Consider the following 22,308-nt stretch of genomic DNA (forward strand, 5'->3'; position numbering starts at 1 on the left):
GTCTCGTCTGACCTTAGCCAAACAAGGCAGCTCGAGCCGCCCCTGGATGCGCTTGAATGCCGGGGAATATTTCTGCAGGAAGGCTCTGCAGGCGCGCCTGCTTTGAATTTGTTTCTCAGACTTCATCTACTCACGGATTGAAGGAAGATTTAGAGCCTCTGCTCGCCCTGCCCGCTCCCCACGCTCGTTCTTGCCTTAGCGCCAAGCGGGTTCAAAACGCTACGTGGGAGGCCGCGGCGGCGGGAGGGCCCGGGGGGGGGGGGGGGGGGGGGGCGGCTGGCCCGGCTGGGGGAGGGTCTCTGCGCCCAGAGCCCGAGGCGCTCGGGGCCGGGTCCCCAGACCGCGCGGCGTCGACGAGGAAATCCCAAGGGAGTCCGAGGCCGACCAGAGAGCGCAGGCTGACAAGAGGTGGAGACCAGCCAGGTGCCGGGACTCTCACCCAGCGGCGGCGCCTAGACTGGGGCTTGGGGTGGGGGCGGGGGGTGGGGGGGGAGAGGGGAAGGGAGAATTTCATCCCCTCCAATCTCCGTCCTTCCTGCCTCCCGGCCGCCCCGCACGGCATTTATTCTAAGTACAGACCTGTGTCCTTGCAGCCCCTCTGCAGGACCTGTTGGCCAGATGCTGCCCCTGGGCCGTGTGGCGGTGAACATTCTGGGGCTCTAAGCCTCCTTTGGTCTGGCGCGTGGTGTGCATGCTGGTGTCTCCTCCAGCATGCAGCAGGGGCTGAACCAGCAGGGTAGGTGGTGAGGGAGTGAGTGTAAGGAGTAGGGCAGGTTCGCTAAGGGGGGAAGTGGAGGACCCTGACCGTCTGGTGGGGCGGGCGAGGGACCTTCCGAGTTGTGCCCCTCGCACCGGGATCGACTGCGATTTGCATAGCACGGGACCAGGATTCCTCTTGGGTCTCCTGCGTGCTCCACCCCGTAGCTGCAAGTTGGGACGTCCAGGTTGAAAGCCTCGCTGGGGGGCCAGGCTCCTAGGTTTGAATTCTGGCTCCGCACTTACCAGCTCTGTGGGTTTGAGCAAGCTCCTTAACCTCTTTGTGCCTCAGTGCCTTCATCTGTACAGTGGTGTTATAATAGGACCTACCCCTGGCGGTCAGCACAGTTCTGTCCTTAGCTCCACCCCTTACAAGCTGCGTTCCGTTCCGTTAACCTCTCAATACCTCGGTTTCTCATCTGCAAAATGGATTACCTCCTCGGGTTGGTATTAATATTAAAGGAGTTAGTATAAATGCAATGCTTAGGACAGGACCTGGCAAATGTAAGGGGTACCTTAATGGTACCACCATTATTCACTTACTGCATGTTATGGCCTTAAAGAGTCACTCGTGTTCCTTCGCTCCCTGCCCCTTGCTCTTTCCAGCCTCATCCCCACTCTAAGGGTTGTCCTGCGCATAACCCCCTGGGCACTCTGGGGGGTTCTCAGAGCCCAGATCGCTGCCGGGTGGACGGGGTGCCCTTGACTGCTGCGCCCGGCTCGGCTTCAGGCCCTGGGCCTGGGCGCCTGGGCTCTCAGTGTTTGTCAACAACCTCGGAGCCGGGTGCCTGACGCGCAATGGCAGGGGCTTGGCAGCCTGGGACTGTTTGTGCCCCTCTGGCAAATGGTCGATGTAGGGAGCCGGCGGAACAGACCCAAGATTGTCCCTGCCACGCAGACCTTTCGCCGCCGTCAATGCACCCCTTTGTGCAACAATACAAACTTTGTGGCTGCTGAAAAATCCATTTTTCCCCCTTGAAAAGAGCTCCTGCGGCGAGCGGCTCCTTTGGCTGCCCACAGCTCCTGGACTGCATCCTCTCTCCCTGCTCCCCACTCCAGACCGCTCCGCTCTCCTGAGCCGGTTTGCTTTCTCTCTGACTCGGGGCCCGGGTCAGTCTCCTGGGCTCCCACTTGCCCCTCTAGGCTTTGTCATCCCTGAGGTTTTGGATCCCCGGGTGTGTGCAGACCGGGGTGGAGGGGTGGCTGGGGGCGGGGGTGGGGGGGGAGGGCACTTGCTGTCTTTGGGGCCGGGCTGGAAGTGAGAACTCCCTAAGCTTCTGGAACTGGGCGTGGCGGGGGTGGGAGGGGTCACAGCCTGCCTAACCTCTCCGGAAAACTGGACTTAACGAACCCCGGCGCGCTTTAAAGCCTCCCGGTGTACGCCCTGCCACTTCCTGGGGGCCATCGGTCCAGCCATCTATTCATTGATTGTCGATACATGGAGTCACTTATTTTTCATTCATTCATCACAGATTAAACACCTCTTCTCCGCCAAGGCTCTGGGACCCGGCCTCCTTCAAGTGACTATAAAACTCCTTTAGACCTCGGGAAGGGGTGGGAGTCGGGACACGAGTACCTCGTGTCAACAAATTTCCCTTTAGAGAAATGGGAGGAGGGCTGGACGCTAAAGTGGCGCTCCCCCAGGGTCGCACCCCATCGAGGTGGCCAGGGGCCGGCAGACTGACCCACACTGCGGTGGCATTCCCGGATGCCGGAGGGAGCTCAGCGTGGGCACGCAGGTGGGGGTGGGGACCTCAGGGGCGGAGTTTCAGGGAGAAGGGGGCGGGGCCGGGACCCGAGGGGTAGGTTTTCAGAACCGCGGTGGGCCCTTCCTCCTCCGACCTGGGACTCCGGACTCCGGCTGGCCCCGGCTCGGGGCTGCTACCCGGAAGGAAGGAGGTCGCGCCTGGGTCCCAACCCCGGGCACCCTCAGCCCCGCCCCGCTGGCGCGTTTTCATTTAAACGTGCAACCCAGATGTCCTGGCCTCGGTTTGTTTACATTCTTGGGAACTGTTGTGAGTGGGAAAAAAAGTTTTATATTCTGTCAAATGTAGCAGTCTGCTCTTTGGAGGGCGGGTGGGGCCAAGAGAGGTGGGCTTCAGGACAGACGGGGTGTCGAGCCGGTGGGAGAAGCGCGTCGCGTTCACACAGCCGCGTACACACGCCCAGAGGCTCACGTGCACGCTCCCCAGTACGCGCAGACCCTTACTTTGAAACCTGTTGTGCGCCAGCGGCGCGGGCGCAGGACCCACTGGGACCCGATGCTGGCTCGCAGGTCCGCCGACTGGCGTCTCGGCTTTCCCTGCCCAACCTCATCGCGCTCACCCACTTCCAGTCTCCCGATCAGTGCCTACCGAGAGCGTTCCTCCCCAGCCAAGGATTCCTGAGGGTCTGTGCCACCCTAGGGTGGTCGGGAGCGCCCCAGGCTCCAGATCCACCCGCTGAACCCTCCACCCCTTTTCCCGGGGAAAGCGGGGAGCGACCACAGGCCCGGTGGCAGAGGGGCTGGGGGTCATTACCTGTTTAAAGACGCTGTCATGTCTTACCTTGACGTAAGACGACGTGTCGGGGACTGTCTGAAACATCCTCCGTTGGTGAGGAAGGGTCAGGAAGGCCCAAGAACCAACCTGGGTGGGAGAAACCTCAGTCACCCGAGAGTACAACATGGGTGAGACGGTGGCGGGTGAGGGGGGAGGTGGTTGGGGAAGGAGGCTGGATGGCTCTGATCGCCCAGGCCAGAAAGGGAGGATCCCCGTGGTCAGGTACTGGGAGCCAGTTCTGCGTCCCTGCCTCCCGACTTCAGGCTGAGGGATGGCGAAGGTTGAGAGCCGGCTCAAGACGACCTGTGGTTTTTCCTTGCAGTCCTGTAACCCTCCTCTATCCACAGATGAGACCACCCATCCCCACCCTGACCCCGGGCCTGGGTAGTTCCACACCTAGGGACACAGGGGCCCCTCTGAGCCGGAAGAGAGAACCCTGCCCTGGTAGGAGTAGGTCTCCCCACCAATGCAGCCCAAAGCCCCAGGGAGCAGATATTTACAGAACTGCCAAGCTTGGGTCCTCAGGGCACAGATCTTCAGCCTGCCTCCCCAACCACCTCAGGACTCCACCAGTGGCCAGCTGCCCCCCCTCTTCCCTGCTAGTGGACCGCTTGGGGAGGACGACTAGCTGAAGGTCCTAGAGATCTAGGGAGGCCCTTTCCCCAGCCCCGGCTCCTTAAAAGAGTTTTGAGGGCAGAGACCAAGATAGTGAATGACGCAGCCGCATTTCTAGTGGGGGGGGAGATGGTGTGTGAAGTCTGAATATTTGGGCTAGCGGGTGCAAAAACCACCCTAGATGCCAGGTGCCTCTGGGTGAGTCTCTCCCTGCCTTGCCAAGTCTGGCCCTCTTGCCTTCCTTCTCTTAAACCGTCTTTAACGTGGCAGCCTGCAGCTTCTCCGGCAGCCAATGTGTTTCTGATAAAGCACTTTTCTCCCCACTAACAGATTCCAGCTTTTGGCTCCTGAAGCCACAACACACACGCACACGAGTTCAGGGACCAGGTATGTTCCTTTGGGCCCTTAAATACCTCTTCCCTGCCTCTGTCCTCTCCCCGGGAGTGTCCCCAATTTTCTTTGCAACTTAGAGTGAAATTTGCAAGGAAAGTGGGGGGGGGGTGGGAAGGAGAGAAAAGAAAGCCCCCCCTCCAGAGAATGAGAGAAAGAAAGAGTCCCAGAAAGCCTCCCATTTCCCTACTGCAGCTGGAGCAGGGAGAGGCGCCACCACCCTAAGTCCCCTCAGAGATCCCCCCTACATGAACACTCACCTTAGACACCCTCGTCTGTTTGGCCAGCGGCAGCCGAACTCCTGAAACTCCAGGATGTCTGAGCTCTGAGTGCTAATTCTCTGCTACCAGAGCCCCCGAGATCCTTGGTGGTGCCGAATTAAACCTGCAGGCTGCCCGGAGTCAAGCTGCACCTTTCTTTGCAGTGTATCCAGACCGCCAGCCTGGGTCCCAGCAGGAGCTGGGGGGCCCCCCCGCAGGAACCGCTGAGCTCCTCTGTCTGTGCGCCCTGCCGCTTTCCTCTCTGCTGCCTCTCTCTGGCTCTCTTCGTCCCACTCCCCCTTCCTCTCTCTTTTCCCGTCTTTTAATTTGATTTCCGTTTTCTTATCAATATTTCAACTGCTGTCTGATGAATTGTTCTAATAGACAGCCACCCGTGTGCCCCTAGCTGCTTTTCCAGAAACCTCCGGGTGTTGCTAGGAAATGTCAAGGAACACTAGAAACCACACACATATCGCAAACGTAAAGCCAAGAGGAGACGTCGGGACCCAGGCCTCCTTTCATTTGATTATTTACTTTTTAAATGATCGCTATACAAATAATTATTCCTAGGACTTACATAATATGAATGAGGTCCTCTTTGATTTTTCAAGCCCTGAAGTTTGGCTTACTTAAAGGTTACCTTTCCCTTTATGTGGACCTCCCCTGAATACATCTTTTTCTGATCCACATTTTCCAGGCAGCATCTATAAGAGCAAGGTGATTTGCAAATGTCAGGGAAACAACCCTATTATGGACTTTTAATTTCAAAACCACAACATTTAACAACACCCTCGCTAAGGAGGAATTTCTGGGTCCTCGAATTTGTGGTGTGTTTTTCTTTTCTTTCTTTCTTTTTTTTTTTTTTAAATTTTGGAATGTTGCTCATTGCTTCACTCTAAGACGTGGCCTTGAATGGGGCTCCGATTGCCGAGTCTGCTCACATTCACTCTTTTAGTTGCCCAATCCAGGGCCATTCTCCGCAAAACAGCCCGGCCTCGGCCTCGAGAGGAGTTGCCAGTGTTGCTCCCTCCCTGGGAGTGGTTTTCACACCCTGGAGCTGCTTCTGAGGCTCCAGTAACCAGGAGCTTCAGCACCAGCTCCCCACCCCCCCCCCAGAACACTTGGCAAAGACCAGAGCAGATGAACTTGGGAGGGAGAAGGGGGGGGGCGGTGACAGGTAAAGGTAGAGAGTGTGTCAGTTTGTAAGAGCAAAACCACAGCTTTGTGTACCTCCCAGAATTAGCCTCAGTTGCTCAAGCTTTGTTCTTTCTCGGGTGCCTAGACCCCTGACTGTTTTGGTTCTGGACACTGAGAGAATTAATTCAGTACCTGTTCCCTTTTCTCTGCCTCCCCACTCCCTACCCCTCAACTGGCTCTGGAAATTTCTGACCAAGAGCAATTGCTAGGATTCCATTTCTGGAGAAAGGACACTTATCACCCAGATCTCCCCACGTGGGGGGTATGAAGACTGGCGGCAGGGTTATTCATTATTTCCTTCTCAACAATATCCCGATTTTTCTCTCCGTCCCTCCCCCAAAGCTCAACATATTGAAACATTTTGCTGCTTACTAGGAGCAGCCAGGAGAGCTATGAGGTGAAAGGCCAGCCTGGGACCGTGACTGGGGCTGCCTGGGCTGGGGGCTGATGGCCAGGCTGCCCCCTCCCAGCACATTCCTGACCATTGCTTAGGAAAACAAGACAGGCTTGTGGAGGGGAGGGGACTGAAGTACAAGAACCAGTGCCCCCAGAATTTTGTTCCTGGGATTCTTGGAGAGATCCTCTTGCCTCCCAAAGGGAGCAAACACTATTCCAAGCAACCACAAATAAAACAGAAGGTGCTCCTGCATCCTGTACCGATGTCGTGCATTTTAAACAGAGGTTCTTTTCAGGGAAGTTGGAACTTTGAAAATGAGGGCTTCAGCTATATTAGAGGAGGTGAGCACTAAACAAATTGTCTAATTAATACCTCACCATCCAGGTTAAGTTTTTCCAGCCTTGGTCTTTTGTCATTTTCTTTTCACCTCCCTAGTCTCCCTTCTTTTCTTGGAGGGGACTTGTAAGAGATCACTGGAGTACTTTCTCCAGATTTCACAGTTGTTATCACAGATTTTAAATTCTTCCTTCTTTATGTGTCACAGGTGCTATCACGTCCTTATTTGTAGACCTATCTATCTGAGGTTTGCCTCTCTTCACTCGATTGTAAGCTTCCTGAAGGCAAGCATTGAGTTTGTTTTGTTCATTGCAGGATACCAGTGTCCACACTGAAATCGACAGGCAGAGAAGTGGGGCAATTACTTAACCACATGTCTTCTTTCTGAACAATAAGGAGAGAGGGGAAAAGGAAACATACAAAACAAAACCATCCTGTTGTTATTAAGGGCAAACTGACAGGGACAGTTCCCCTGAGTATACTAATTCATTTTCTGCCTTGCAGGGTTGCACGAAATCAGTGCTCATGTGTTGGCTTCCTTTTTACATACATGGTTTAACCAGGAATCCTGAGATCATCCCTCTGCCCAGGTACCATGGGTATGGTCAGCTGACGGGGGTGTCCTCCCCTAGTTTGGTACCCAACTCTTCAGGTTGTGTGTGTGCACACACACACTCAGGTATGTGTCCTATTTCTTCCTCTTCCTATAATTTTAAGAGCCAGAATGGGCATTCACTCCAAGGATCATGCATATAATAAAATCTTGGTGGTCCTGGGAAAAACAGATGAGCTGATCTGGATTCCCTTCCAACTGGGGTTTCAGAGCTGGACATAGACCTGGAAGCCTGCCGTGTTTGTGTACGTGAGGGGGTAGGGCGGGTTAAGGATGCCGAATGGGAGAAGTGCCTGCAGCCCCAACCACCCGTCTGGGAATAGGGAGGTGGGGTACGATTAGAACCCTGGCTATCTCATCCTCTGGGAAGATACAGCCAACTCCCTTTGTCACCTGGAGCCTTCAATTTGCCAGAAGAAAATTGCTGAAATTGGTAACAGCTGCCATAAGGAGGAGACTAAGAGAGGAGAGAATGAAGGGAAAGGGGCAGGAAGACTCATTAAAGCCAGCTTATCCCTCTAACTGCTTCCAAAGGGAAAGGGTTGTGTGTGGGGGGGGGGGGGGGTGGTTTGCTCCATAGTTATTGCTGCCTCACCAGCTCATACCAGGCTGCTTCCTTGGGTCATAGATTTGTAATCCAGAGCCTGGTCATTAGCAAGTGACCCTGGTACAGAGTTTAGGAGGGTGGGAGATTGGAATCCAAGAAACGCTCCCAGCAGGGGAAGTGGGGGGCACTTTATCTGGGTGGTGCCACCATAGGTTCTATGCCAATTAGTACTCAGCTTCCTTATTTGGCTAATGAGAGAGCTACCATTAGATCATCATGAGATGCCTTCTGATTAGAGTATGCTATAATTCTGTGAGAGTGTTTAACCTGGGAAAGGATGTGAATCAAAGGCAAATTAATGGTCTAGGGTTAGACAGAAACTTTGGGTTCCAGTTTTAGCTCTGCTCCTGATGAGTAGTGTTATGAACTGAATTGTGTCCCCCCTGAAATGTATACTCAAAAGCCCTTACCACCAGTAATTCAGACTGTGAATGCATTTAGAGATAGAGCCTCTAAAGAGGTAAATAAGGTAAAATGGATGGACCCTAACCCGATAGGACTGGGGTCCTTATAAAGAGATTGGTACGCAGAAATGTGGAACACAGAAGAAACCTGTGTGGGCACAGTGAGAAGGCCACCAATGGAAAACCGAGGAGAGAAACTTCAGGGGAAAACACACCTGCTGGCACCTTGATCTTGGACTTCCAATCTCCAGAACAGTGAGGAAATAGATTTCTGTTGTTTAAGGCACTAATACTTTGGTATTTTATTATGGCAGCCCTAGCGAACTAGGTATTTTGCCATGATTTGGTTTCTCCAAGCAAGTAAAAGAATTGACAGGGTTGACACACTTTACTCAACTCTTCTGGAACCCATTGTGATGATAAATATCTATTTATTGCATATCCACAATGTTTCTGGCCATGTGTAGCCTTGTGTGTAAAGCAATATTCTGGTCTTTGTGGTTCTTTCCACCTCCCCTCCCCACCCCCCAAAATGGCTTAAACCTCATTGAGTTTCAATGTCCTCTATATTTTCTATTCCTTTCGCTCTTAATGACGGGAAGGAAGGAAGTTGCTTCCTGCTCCTCTAGCAAGCAATTTCAGATTTTAAAGGGTAGCCAACGAGATGTCACGCTCCTTATCTCTCATTATTTGTGTCCTCTTATAGCCCTTGCCAGGCTGCAAACCCAGACTGAGCTCCTGGAAATTACAAGGAGAAAGAAGTGGGAAATCTGCTCAGGGAGATAAGTCCAGGAAATGGAGGCAGTGAGTAGAACAGGGTCCCCTAAGAAGAGCTGGCCGACGGGGGCACTTTGGATTTTGAGATGTGTGTGAGCTGGTCAGGCCTTTGATTCCTATCATATACCAACACACACACGCACACACACACGCTGCCATTCACACGTACTCTCAGTGTAAAAGGGGATCTTGGAATGGGGGAACATGGGGTGCAAAATAAAGAGCATTCAGAGCAAGGACGGAGAATCAATGGATTGAGAGATCAGTGACCCGGTTGGGTGCAAGAAGGACTTTTCCCAGGCTGACAGATTCATCCCTCACCTCTAGCTTCAGATTAGACATATATAAAGCTTCCCAGGACTGCAGATGAAGAGATGAGGTCACTGGAGAATGGATGAGACCAAGCATTAAAGCAAAGAGGAGCCCTAAGACCAAAGACTTTTATATACATTATATTCTTTCCCTCCCGTCCCTTAGCAAGTTTCTCTCCTCCTTAAGTTATCTCTTCATGAATGTCAATTAGTTAATTTGATTTTATTAGCTAACCCTGAGCCCTGCTCTAGCTTAAATTTTTATAATTCTAAAGAGCCTATTCCTAGTCTCATCTATGGTTATACATATTTTGTAGGTTATTGGGAGACATTCTTTCTCCTGTTCCTGTTGAAAAAACTGTGGTATTCATCCTTCATAATAACTCTAGTAAGGTTTCCGTGTGGCTTCAGTGTCTTCTGATTGAATGGAATAATTCATTCATTCATTTGCAGGGGAAGGGTCATGAGAAGGACCTGAGTGATATCACTGAGAAGGCAAAGGTTTGCAAGGACTGTATTATCTTTGCTCTGTCGACTTGGACTTAACCCTATAAAAAGAGGAAAGAGAACAGAATTAATGAAAGCATCAAGTTCGGGGTCATGTGTAGAAGGAGTCACCACCACAGTTTAAGGAGAATGAATCGGTGACTTTAAAGGCTTCCAGGCATAATTGGATGGAGTGGGACAGTCAGTGTGTCCGCTGTAACTCTGAAGTGGACGATGATTGTCTTAGCTGAAAACGAAACGAACCCTTTGGGACGCTGTTGAGAAAAACGCCAAAGAAGAAAAAGTGTGCCCACTCTGGCCACCGAAGACACGAGAGCAATGCCGTCTGAAATACAGATGCCATTTTCATTCTTCCCTTCTTGCCTTCAGAACCCCAATTTACAGAAGAAAAAAGAAAAAAAAAACCTTAGACAAAAGTCGAGCAGGGCCAATACTAGTTACTTTTGGCACAAAGGTCTTGCGGTGTTTTTTAATGGAGGGGGTGGGAGTGGGGTGAGGTGTGGGAGGTATTTGAGTGAGGAGAGAGATCAATAATATCTCTGATACTAACGTCTAAGGATAATCGTTTGAGAATTGAGATGCTTTTGACCAAGTACTTCCAACCTCTAGACAGAAAAGACGCTGTGTAAATACTTGTCTGATCAAATACTGGTCTGATGTGTCATTATTGTTTTTTTCAGTGACCCTCAACTTTGATAGATGGGGACAGTGGGGTCCTGGAGAGAGCATGGTCACTTAGCGTTACTTCGATGCACGTCACAGCCGAACACAAAACAATGTCCCCCACTTAATACAATAAACACTGGGGACTCACTGCCTTGTGAGTTCCTCTGAGGGAACCTGCTTTCCCTAGATAAGAGATCAAAAGTAGAGGGTATATTTTCATTTTCTGGGTGTCTGTCTTTAAATCCGGCTTAGTGAAGCAAGGTGTCTCCTCGATTTTTGGTCGAGGGCAAGGGGACACAGGTTTTTTCCAAATCTTATTTTCTCTCTTTTTTTTTTTTTTTAATTTTTTTTTCAACGTTTATTTATTTTTGGGACAGAGAGAGACAGAGAATGAACGGGGGAGGGGCAGAGAGAGAGGGAGACACAGAATCGGAACCAGGCTCCAGGCTCTGAGCCATCAGCCCAGAGCCTGAAGCGGGGCTCGAACTCACGGACGGCGAGATCGTGACCTGGCTGAAGTCGGACGCTTAACTGACTGCGCCACCCAGGCGCCCCTTATTTTCTATTTTTAAAAGGTCAGATTTGTGAGTGACACAGGGGTGAACTGAGCAACTGTGAAATTCTCATTGCTTCAGAGTGACTGGGTATTGTGGAAATGGAAAGAATAGGAAATTATATTTCACACTCTATGAAGCCTTCTTGCTGCTTCTTCTGGTGATGGTTTTGGACTAGAATGGGAGGGACAGGATAAAGCGGATCTTGAAGAAATAGGTAAGTGTGGAATGCCCCACTCCAATCTTCCCTACTGCCTTCTCCACGTTCTGACTCAAAGGTGGGTTGGCCTGTGTGGCTACCAGAGCACATGCGACTTCAAATTGAGCTAGTTCTGCATGTCCTTTATTAACTCAGCTAGCCACTCAGCTAGCTAGCTGTTTTGTCCTTTTGAGATCCCTATATCCTTTTCATTCTGCTCAACGCTTTATATAAGCGCAGTGGCAGTAAAAAATTAGAGCCAGGGAAGAGGGTTCCCGCTGAAAATTTTATGGATCAGCTGAGACAAGAGTCAAATGGCTACCAGGACTTCAGCTACTAGCTTGGGAAACCAGTTATTCCAATTTTTTTTTAACTGAACCCCTAGATGATTCTCTTCAAGTTCACTCACAGTAGAACTTTAGCAAGTTTTCTGAAATGGTTTCCCTGTAAGGGCTGACAAGGGGGGATGGTCAAATTTTCCAGCTGGGGAGGCTTTTCGATTTGGAACCAAACTGAATTTTGGCTTGCGTCTCTAGAAAAGAAACTGGTCATGGCTGTGGGGCCCAGAACCCCGAGAGATGATAAGCATTTGCAATCTTGAGCGCTTATCTCCTCCTGTATCTGGCCTTCTTGCATTTATAAAGTAAATCGGGAAATCTCACTACAACAGGCTTTCCTGTGAGGAGGCTGGCATTTCCTGCCTGCCCCACTGGGGACAGGAATGGAGGGAACACACTGCTGATGTTCAGGTTTTCCCATTTCAGCCCTGCAGCTGCTGCGGGGGTTGGGGTGGGGGGGTGGGGGGGGGGAGAAGAGGGCACCCACCCAGAGATCAGCAATGGTGTGAATTCGAGCTAAGGAGGTCATTGTTTTCCTGATACACTTTTCATACAGCCTTCTTACACACAAAATAAGAAAAGAAACACCCATTGTTACTTATTTGAACACACACACATGCCCAGGTACATATTCTGCATATGTGTGTTGCATGGATACCCAGCTGTCTTGCTTTGATGAAATTGATATATATTGTCATATACTTCTGACAAACTGCCATTAAATTGGTTATCTTAAAATATAACCATTTGCATTTTGTTGCACCAGGGAAATATTCATGTAAATTCCATGGTTTGACATCTTAAGGGGCACCTGGGTGGCTCAGTCCGTTAAATGCTCGACCTCAGCTCGGGTCATGATCTGGCAGTCTGTGAGTTCAAGCCCCGTGTTGGGCTCTGTGCTGACAGCTCAGAGCCTGGAGCCTGCTTCAGATTCTGTGTCTCCCTCTCTCTCTACCCTTCCCCTACTCATGCTTTGTCTCTCTCTCTCTCTGTCTCTCATAATTGAATACATGTTAGAAAAAATTTTTTTAAGTTTCTAAACAAATAATGCTTTTGTAAAGAGAAGTACCTCTCCTCATTTCTTGCACTTATCTTTAGGGTAAATTTTATTCCGTTTCTGATATATGTGCTATTGAAAAGATCACTTGTATTAATAAAAAATTTCACCTATTGCTTCTATCAAAGATGTGAATGTATGTAGAAAATCTGATCTTGTTCTATTATAGTATTTATATCACAAATTTTACATAGCACTTACAGTCATGTGTGATTGGACAAACCCTAGAGAAATTCACACTCAATTTCTGAGATGAAGAAACAGAATCTGAAATAGAAATTACTTCTTTTTTCATGGCAACATTTAAATATGTTATTTCATTAAGCAACATGATTATTGTTAGCACCATCTTTTACATGGTGAAATTGAATCATACATGAGAAACCTGAATCTCTTAGAATCATTAATATATTACTTAAGTAATGTGTTTTAGACGTTATCTATAATTATGTAAGTAATTTGTCAAACTTTGCAGGGGGAGTCACAGGGCCTGGCTAGAACTCAAGTCTTTCCACTTCTTTTTTTTTTAAGTTTATTTTTTATTTATTTTGAGAGAGAGAGAGAGAGAGAGAGAGAGAGAGAGAGAGAGAGAGAGAATACCAAGCAGGCTCCATGTTGTCAGCACAGAGCTGGGTGTGGAGCTCGAGCTCATGAACTGGGACATCATGACCTGAGCTGAAATCAAGAGTCTGATGCTTTAACCAACTGAGCCACTCAATTGCCCCAACTGAGGTCTTTTCACTTGTACTCTTCTATTGCCTTGTTGAATTTCTATGAACATGGTACATGAAATTGACAAACTTTCCATCTCCTTTAAGTGGTGGTGGGGTTGCTCACCATCAATGACAATTCACTGATTTCAGAACTCCCTTCTCTGTTCTTCCATGGTTAGAACACCTAGTGTTGCTTTCTGTTTCCTTTCCCTTTATCCCAGGAGGAAGGGCTGCAAAGATAAGAAAGATAGCTCATATATACTCTTCACCTACTTTTTCTCATGTTCCCGTATTACATAACCATGGTGCCATTCATTATCAAAGCTTAGCATTTGTTCAATACTATTAAATAAACTTCAAACTATTCAGATTTCATCAGTTTTCCTGCAGTGTTCTTATTCAGTTCGTGGGTCCAGTCCAGGACCCCATGTTGTACTTTATTGTCAAGTGTCCTTAACCTCCTTATATCTGTAGTAGTTCTTTGGTCTTTCCTTCTGTTGCATGACTTTGACACTTTTGAAGAGCTTTGGTGAGGTATTATGTAGAATGCCTCTAATCTGGGTTTGTCTGAAGTCTTACTATGATTAGATAGAGTTATGTATTTTGGGGAAGAATACATAAGAAGAATGAGCCTTTTATAGCACATCATCCTGGAGGGCCCATGAAATTGATGTCTTATTACTGGTGATGTTGACCTTGAACACTTGGTCAAAGTGGTATTGGCCAGGGTACTCCACTACAAAGTTACATATTTTTTCCCTTCACAATTAACAAGAATTAGGAGGGAGATACTTTGTCATTAACAAGTATTTGGTGGGGGGGGGGGGAGGCGAGGGAATACTTGGAGTACCATGCAAATATCCTGTTTTTCCTTACCCTTTTGCTCACTAATTTTAGCATCCATTGGTGGATTTCATCTTAAGCAATAATTACTGTGGTGTTCTAACGATGACTTCACTCATTCCTTCTACATTTATTAATTGGAATTCTTTTTAAAAAAAGAATTGTCCCTTCTCCTTTCTCTCTCCATTTCTTTTCATTTCCTTCCTCCATCCCTCCCTTCCTTCCTTCCTTCCTTCCTTCCTTCCTTCCTTCCTTCCTTCCTTCCTTCCTCCTTTCATCAGTATGAACTTATGGATATTTGTTTTATTATTTGGATTGCCATCTATCACTACAATTTATTTTGTTGCTCCAATTTCAGATTGCTTCACTTGGGCCATTGGGAGCTCTTTCTGATTTTTTTCCTTTAGCATCTCCTTATTTTCTGGCACCACGCAGTGCTTCAGGATTATCTTATATTTTCCCTGCCCCAGGCCTGCAATCATTTGCTTCTCCAAGGATCCCTGGTTCCTTGGATTGAGAATGGTATTTAGAAGCCAAGATTAGAGGTTTAGTTGTGCTACTTGCTACTAGGGGTTACAGCCTTAGTCCCTCTCAGCAGACAGAACAAGGAAATATGTCCTAAATATACACACATATCTAGATTCCTTTCTGTATCTCTCTAGTCTGCTAGCGCTGCCATAATGGAATGCCACAGAAGGAGTGGCTTCAATACAGAAATTTATTTCTCACAGTTCTGGAGGCTGGAAGTGCAGGATTAAGGTGTTGACTGAGTTGGTTTCTTCTGAGGCTTCTCTCCTTGACTTGCAGCTGTCCAAGTCTTTCTCTATCTTCCTATAAGGACATCAGTCATCTTGGATTAGGGCCCCATCCTTAAGATTCATTTAACTTCAGTTATATCCTCAAAGGCCTTTCTCCGAATATAGTCACATTGTGGGTTAGGACTTCAGTCTATGAATTATTTGGTCCATAGCAATCTGTATATATATTTTAAAACGAGCTAATGCTGATACCGCCAGCTCAGTGCTATATGGCTCATTTTGGAATTTCCTCTTTGCTTATGTGTAATTTCTGTCTGCAGCAGTGAGGAATCTGGCACTTACTATCTACAATATATTTATTTATTTGTTCAACCGTAGCATACCTATGAAGCCCTTCCAGAATGGCTAATCCATGCCCTTGGGAGAAACAGATTCACCCAACTAAAGTGTAGCAGTTTGGTTCTTTTTATATATGGTCCTTTTTATGTTTAGCTTTACAGTGTTTGGTCAACACCCTGTTTCCCAAAGTTACTAGGTCCCCTTTCTTACTCAACCTTTTGGTGTGGTTATGTCAACCACTTACAATGTAGTTGGGTTCAACTGTCATGGAATGAATTCCATCTGGGGTTCTCCTAAAATTGGGGTTGAGTTTTTCAATTTCCGTACAGTAAAACTCACGGTTCTATATCGCATCAGTGCAGAACTATACTACTGTTCCACCACCCCCCAAATTCTTTTGTGCAGCTCTTTCTCCCACCCCCAATCCCTGACAAGCACTGGGATTTGCTTTTCATCCCCAGAGTTTTGCCTGCTTCATAATATGAACTCATACAATATGTAAACTTTGGTCTAGCTTCTTTCACTTGCAAAGTATATTTAAGATTTATTTATGTTGGTGTATGAATTAGTAATGCGTACCTCTTCACTGCTGAGTAGTATTCCACTGTTGCGTAGTACTCGCTGAATGGATGTACCACATTTTAGTGATCCATTCACCCACTGAAAGACATCTACGCCATTTCCAGTTGGGGTGAATATAAATAAAGCTATAAGTACTTGTATACAGGTTTTTGGTTGTATGTAAGTTTTCAGTTTGCTTGGGCAAATATGTAGGAGTGGGATTTCTGGCTTTATGCTAAATGAACATCTAACTTTATAAGAAACTGCCAAACTATCTTTCCAAGTGGTTGTGCCATTTTATATTCCTATCAGTAGGTTTGAGAGCTCCGTTTGCTTTTAATACTTCTGAGCATTTGGTTGTAATTTGCACTTCCCTAATGACTAACCATTCTGAGTATCTTTTCATGTGTGTGCTTGCATCTAAACATCTTCCTTGGTGAAGTGTGTTTTCATGTCTTTTGTCCAGGATTTTATTGCTAGTTCTTGTTGAGTTTTGAGAGTTCTTCATATACTCTGGAAACACAGCTTTTATCACATTTATGTTTGCAAATATTCTCATTCATTCTGTGGCTTGTCTTGTGATTCTCTTAACAATGTCTTTCTCGGGGCACCTGGGTGGCTCAGTCGGTTAAGCGTCCGACTTCAGCTCAGGTCATGATCTCACGGTTCGTGGGTTCAAGCCCCACATTGGGCTCTGTGCTGACAGCTCAGAGGCTGGAGCCTGCTTTGGATTCTGCGTCTCCATTTCTCTCTGACCCTCCCCTGTTCACGCTCTGTCTCTCTCTGTCTCAAAAGTAATAAACGTTAAAAAAAAAAACAAAACAATGTCTTTCTCTGAGCAAGTTTTAAATTTTGATAAAGTCTAGTTTATATTTTTTCTTGTATGTATCTTGTTTCGTTGTCATATCTAAAACCTCTTTGCCATACCTAAAGTCATGCATATATTTTCCTGTGTTTTCTGCTAGAAGTTGGATAGCTTTAAGTTTTATGTTGCAGCCTATTATGTATTTTGAATTAATTTTTATATAAGTTGTAAGATATTTGTAGTGGTTCACTATTTAATTACTTAATATTTTCCATATAGACATCTGAGTGATCAGCACTATTTGTTGAAAGGACTATCTTTTCTTGATTGAATTGCCTTGGTACCTGTTCCAAAAATCAAGTGACTGTATTTGTGTGGGTGTATTCGTGAGTATTCCATTCCGTTCCATTGATCTATGTCTAACCTTTTGCCAATACCACATTGCTTTGATTATGGTAGCTTTGTAGTGAGTCTTGCAATCATAGTGTGTATGGATGTCATGAATCCTGTGACTTTATTCTTTTGCAGGATTGTTTTGGCTATTCTAGTACCTTTGTCTTTCCATATAAATTTTAGAATCATCTTGATAGCTCAACAGGACTGCTGGGGTTGTGTTTGGGATTGTGATGAACCTATAGTAAAACCAAGGGAACTGACATCTAACAATATGAAGAAACATAAAATGTGAGTGCATCTTCTAAAGAATTTATATATGTAACACTGGTGTTTATTGTTGCATCTGAACTTATTGTACGAACTTTTGCTCAACTTCATCACTAGTGCCTAAAATGAGCCACAAGTATCAATATTTAACCTTACATAAATGGTTCAGTGCAGGGACATGAAATGTAAACATACATTTACCCTTGATTATTAAGGTATAAAGGGTAATGATACTTCAGAATGAGGTGTGAATCATCATGCAATGCTTTACATACACAATGACTTATTTGTGCCTATATTTTGATTATATTTACAATTAAAAAGAATTGTTTCCTTTTTTATCTATAGGAGAACTCCTGAAAAAATATGTAGAAATTTGAGTATATATTAAGGGCTCGGAAAATTGATTGACTAACAGGGCTATCAAGACTAAATTCACAACTACGTGTTCTATTAAATGTCCACCACGAGCAGTACTATGAAGGAATGTAGTATGGTGGGTAAGATCCAGCTTTGGGTCAAATAGACCTATGTTTGTGTAATGGCTCCTCATTAACAAAGGGTTCTAATGGGTCAAAACGTTTCAAATAAAGAATAAATTATTTCATGTATTAAAGTACTTAGCCCAATGTCTGGAACTTGATGCTCGATAAGTATTAGCTATATGAATAAACAGCTTTTTATCCTAGATGTTTCAAATATTTGTTATTGTCATTGATGAAATTTGGTCATACCAAACTCTAAAGAATTCAGTAGCTACAGTTGCTAAAGTGCATCTATTCTGAAATGTAGTCACATCCCCAGAAAAACTCTTAATTAGAAAAGAAAATCACGGAATTATTTCCATTGAAATCAGTCTACATATAAGGGAGGTATTCAAAAATTGTTTTTCAGAAAACCCAAAAGTGTAAGTGACTGAATGCTGACTGATTTTTGAACAGAGCTAGGAAGCTTGATAATTGAATTGCATTCAAGTGACTAATTATTAAAGTCAGAAAGCTCTATTTATTGTCACACACACACACACACACACACACACACACACACACACACACATTGTGGTAGGTTGAAAAGCGAGATGTGTTTGGCTTTAGGAATTCATCCAGCTGAATTTATAAACAATTCTGTTTAGTTACTTATAAAAAAATCCTTTACTCCTTCACTGTTTTTGCAGGATTGTAGGAAAAGTTGCCTCTATTGCACCCCAAACTATGATTGTTTAGGTGGATGAGTGTCACCCTACAGCTTCCAGACACAAGTAATGCTGGATCAGAAGCAGCACTGGCCTTTGAGTGGAAGGTGTGGGTTAAAGGTGTCTCCGTCACCACCTCCAGAGGACTGTGTCCTACTTTTAGATCCATAATCTGGCAGATTTGTGGAAACTGAGGACAAAAGGAAAGCGGTTTTCAGTGAATTTTCCCACTTGGTTAAGGAGCAAGGATAGGAACACACCATCTGATTCTCAGCCCAGAGTATTGCGCACGACTTGACCCTACGGAGTCAGTTTTTTTCAGGAAGTTCAGGACAGCTCCTGAACGGTGACTAGGCAACACCAACTCGTGGGGACCCAGACACAGGTTCACAGGGAGTTCATGAAAGGCAGTGGACCACCTGAGCCCTAGAGGATTTGTTCAGGTGCACCCTGGCTGGGGGCTCTGGGACCTGGAAGAGCTTGAAACACCCTGGGCTCTCCATGGTGGGTAAGTTTGAGGCTCTCTTCTCAGATTCCATTTCCTGCCTCTAACGGCCACAGCTTGATCGTTGAGACTTAGCCACCCGTGACTGTTGAGGAAAATAGAGGGAAAATTGAGCTGCTGCTTGCGTCTCCTCTTCTGGCACCAGGGGCAGGGCCCGAGATAACTGAACCCCAGCCAGAGCTCGCCCTTCACTGTCACCCTGTGTGTGAAAACCATTCCGTGAGGATCTGGGACAGAGATTCTGAGAACCTTGCAGGAGAGATCCTTCTATGCTCATTTTTATTTTTATTTTTCCTTTGAGCTTAGAGATGAGGAACGCTGTCTGTAATGGGGAAAGACGAAAGTAATGCATAATAAAAGGGCACTCTTTTTTTTTTAATGTTTATTTTTGAGAGAGAGAGACAGAGACAGAGCCTGAGGGAGGGAGGGGCAGAGAGAGAGGGAAGCACAGAATCCGAAGCGGGGTCCAGGCTCCAAGCTGTCTGCACAGAGCCCAATGCGGGGTTCGAACGCACAAACTGTGAGATCATGACCTGAGCCAAAGTCAGATGCCTAACCGACTGAGCCACCCAGGTGCCCCAAGCGTTCTCCTTAATTCTAGAGAGGGGGCCGGGGAGTGGATATTGAGAAATGGAAATCGGGAGTGATGGAATTTGGAATCTTTGCCCGGAGAGGTGTCAAGGGGTTGTTCTGTGTAGACATTCGTCTCTGCTCTCCATTCGTCTCTGCTCTCCATTCACTGGCAACTTCTGCCGGTCAGTCTCCCCCGCGCTGGACCTCTGTTTTCCTAGTCTTTTAAGTGGGGATACTATCCACTCAAGAGGGATAAAAATGGTGGCCGAGGTCCTAAAATACACGTCTCAGGCCCATGTGCAAAGAACCATGCCTTAAAACCTGATTCTAAAAATTCACTGATAGCTAAAAATATCCTGTTGACACAGGCCTGTCGGCACCCTCTGATTTTTCATTTTACGTGCACAAATTTATGTTTTTCCATTTTCGTTGGCTGGGGTTCTGTTATTTGAAGGTAAGGTGTGGGAAGTCCTTCAGAGGTTCAATGGGAGACAGGGAATCGGATATAGTTTTTCTCTCTGGAAGAAACTTTCATCGAGATTAAAAAAAAAAAATGTTTAGGCTCCGCTTTGCTACTGTAACCTCTCGTCTTCTGCCAAATGGCAATACAACAAAGAAAGCCTCCTTTTCAAGTCTCTGGTTAATAAAACAACACAACGCAAGACAAATAAACAGAAACAGAAGGCTGGAGCTCGCATAACTCAGGGAGCACATGTGTGGAGCGAAGAGGAGCGCTTTGCTCCGAAGACCGGGGATGTCTCCGCTGGACCGCCACACCTCAGTCCCGGCCGCGGGTCCCAGGACCCCAGAAAGAAAGAGCTGGCCTGGAAGCACCTCACGAGCAAGCGGCTCTTCTTCTTCTGTTGCTCTTTTGCAGTCCTGCCCCTGTGCCCCCCAAGTTAGGGTTTTCTGCTCATGGAGATTTGAGTTGGGGGCTGGGGTTCTGGACGTTGCTGCTCCAGACATGCTGCTTGGAACGGTTCTCCATTTGGTGCTGGAAAGTGTGGGTGTGACTGGTCGCGAGTCGTTTGGGGGTGTTTCGGGAGAAATTAACAGGCAGCTGACTTATTTTCACTATCAGATCAGCCTTCTCAGACTTCTTTTCGTTTAGTGCTATGATGTCTTAGGACTCACCTGGGAGCGCGGAGGGCTTGGGACCTCGTGATGGGATGGAGGGGTGGCTGGATGTCGGAGAAGGGCTGGTGTCCCTTCCCACCCCAGGGTGGGTTCCGAGTGGGGAGCTGGGCATTGCTCGGGAAGAACTGGCATTGGAGCATTGGCATTGGAGCTGGGCATTGCTAAGGAACCCTCCGGTTCCATACTCTTCTTTTCTTCTTCGACCTGTAAAAATGCTCTCTCACCTCTGGCTTCCCCTGGCTTCCCTCCCTGCGTCTTCTGCCAGGACACACAGAGCAGTGACTTACACCTCAGGATTGAACATAAGCCCCAAGCCCATGAGGAAAGCATTTCCTAGTAGTCGTGTTTCCTAGGCATGTGGGGGAGGGTTTCCAGTTCTTCATCTCTGTTCTCAGGGGACGTCTTCAGGCCAGTGTGAGCCAGTATCTGTGAATCAGCTGCTGCTCAGATCTGGAAACAAAGAGCAAACCCAACACTTGAAGAACTGCTCAGGATTTATGATGTTTCAGAGGAGAAACTGTTCATAAAAAAGCTGACGAGCCAACTTCTCTGCAACGTGTTAAATAACAAACTAAGGGTGTAGCGCTGCTTTTCGTTACTCGGAGCAAATGAAATGACAGGAAAGACCGTGGAGCAGTTGGTGGGATGTCTGGGACTTTGGAATGAAACCACACTGGGATTTTCATCTTTCTGAGGATTTCATGCGGTTCGCTTCTCTTCATTTAGACCCGCTGCCTCTCCTGTTTTGGATAGAAGTGTCTCTTCAGGAGGTTTTCTGGAATGTAAGCATCCCCCAGTTCTCTCAAATGCTCCTTAAATCTTGCTTCTTTGTTGAGGGCTTTATTAGACTCATCTAGAACTCTTTTTGGATGATCACCACAGAGAAAGTAGAAGCGGGACAATTTCCTCATTAGGAAATTTTAAGTTGTAAACACCATAGTGGGTTTGATGACTGCCTACCTGTCTTCCCTTCCTTCCCGAGCCGATATTGGCACAATGCATACCCCTTCACGCACTGCCCAAGTTTCTCAGGGATGCCTCGGCCACCCTCGCCTCCAGGGAGGGGCTCAGATTCATCTACATACATCAGGGCGATGCTCTCCTGAACACACTTAGGTCAACAGTGACCACAGGACCTTGTGTGGCCTGAGGCAAAGATTGCAGAGGCTTCTGGCAATGCTCTTTCTAGCTTTTAAGAGGAACAGTAAATAGGCACTTTTTCTCCCTCCGCCTCAGTTTCTTCCGATGGCCGTGTTATTGCCACAAGGGAAGCTGCCCTGGGGACAGAGTTGATACCCAGAGGAAGGCAGCTCGAGAACATCGCAGGGAAATGCAGCCAGAGTCCTGATTGCGTGTTCTTGGAATCTGCCTAAACTCTGGATGTCCAGTTATATGAGCAAATAAAAGCCATCTGGGTCAGCTGAAAGCATCCTGTCCTAGGGTTTCAACTCTTGGCATGGTGTAGAGCTATCTGTTGGAAGAGAACTCAGGTAGGAATCCAAGGATCTAGCTGAGGGTCTCGGGCTACCACGTACTAGTGACGTGTCCCGGAGCAAGTCTGGTCGACCTTCGGCACTTGATTTCTTTGTTAAAGGGGCGTAAGGATCACTGCATCTATATGTCATAGGGCTGAGTAAGAATCAGATAAGTCAGCTTCCAAATGTGTAAAATGCTGTTATTAGCATCATTTGCTGG

At 47.1% G+C, this 22,308-nt stretch overlaps 1 protein-coding gene and 1 long non-coding RNA gene across 3 annotated transcripts in view; one reads left to right on the forward strand and one right to left on the reverse strand.

Annotated features, from left to right (window-relative positions):
• The window catches only part of FLI1 (Fli-1 proto-oncogene, ETS transcription factor), a 130,153-nt gene extending 125,335 nt beyond the window's left edge, over positions 1-4,818 (reverse strand). Inside the window, exons 1-2 of one of the 2 annotated variants that reach the window (XM_086678687.1) lie at positions 4,562-4,818; positions 3,303-3,383 (exon numbers count right to left, since the gene is read on the reverse strand). In XM_086678687.1, coding sequence (XP_086534813.1) covers positions 3,303-3,341 — 39 coding nt within the window. In that variant the 5' untranslated portion in view covers positions 3,342-3,383; positions 4,562-4,818. Of the gene's footprint in view, positions 1-3,275; positions 3,384-4,561 lie in introns of both variants that reach the window. The other variant, XM_086678686.1, reaches the window with a different exon arrangement.
• On the forward strand, positions 1,997-10,940 carry LOC112865311 (uncharacterized). Its single transcript, XR_003224027.2, has 4 exons — positions 1,997-2,745; positions 4,242-4,298; positions 6,996-7,170; positions 9,657-10,940. It is a non-coding gene; the product is annotated as an uncharacterized LOC112865311 (long non-coding RNA).
• The last annotated feature ends 11,368 nt before the right edge of the window (positions 10,941-22,308 follow it).

The sequence above is a fragment of the Puma concolor genome, chromosome D1 (genome assembly GCF_028749965.1).
Source record: "Puma concolor isolate L17-30 chromosome D1, mPumCon1.1.hap2, whole genome shotgun sequence".
In the NCBI taxonomy this organism is placed as follows: domain Eukaryota; kingdom Metazoa; phylum Chordata; class Mammalia; order Carnivora; family Felidae; genus Puma; species Puma concolor.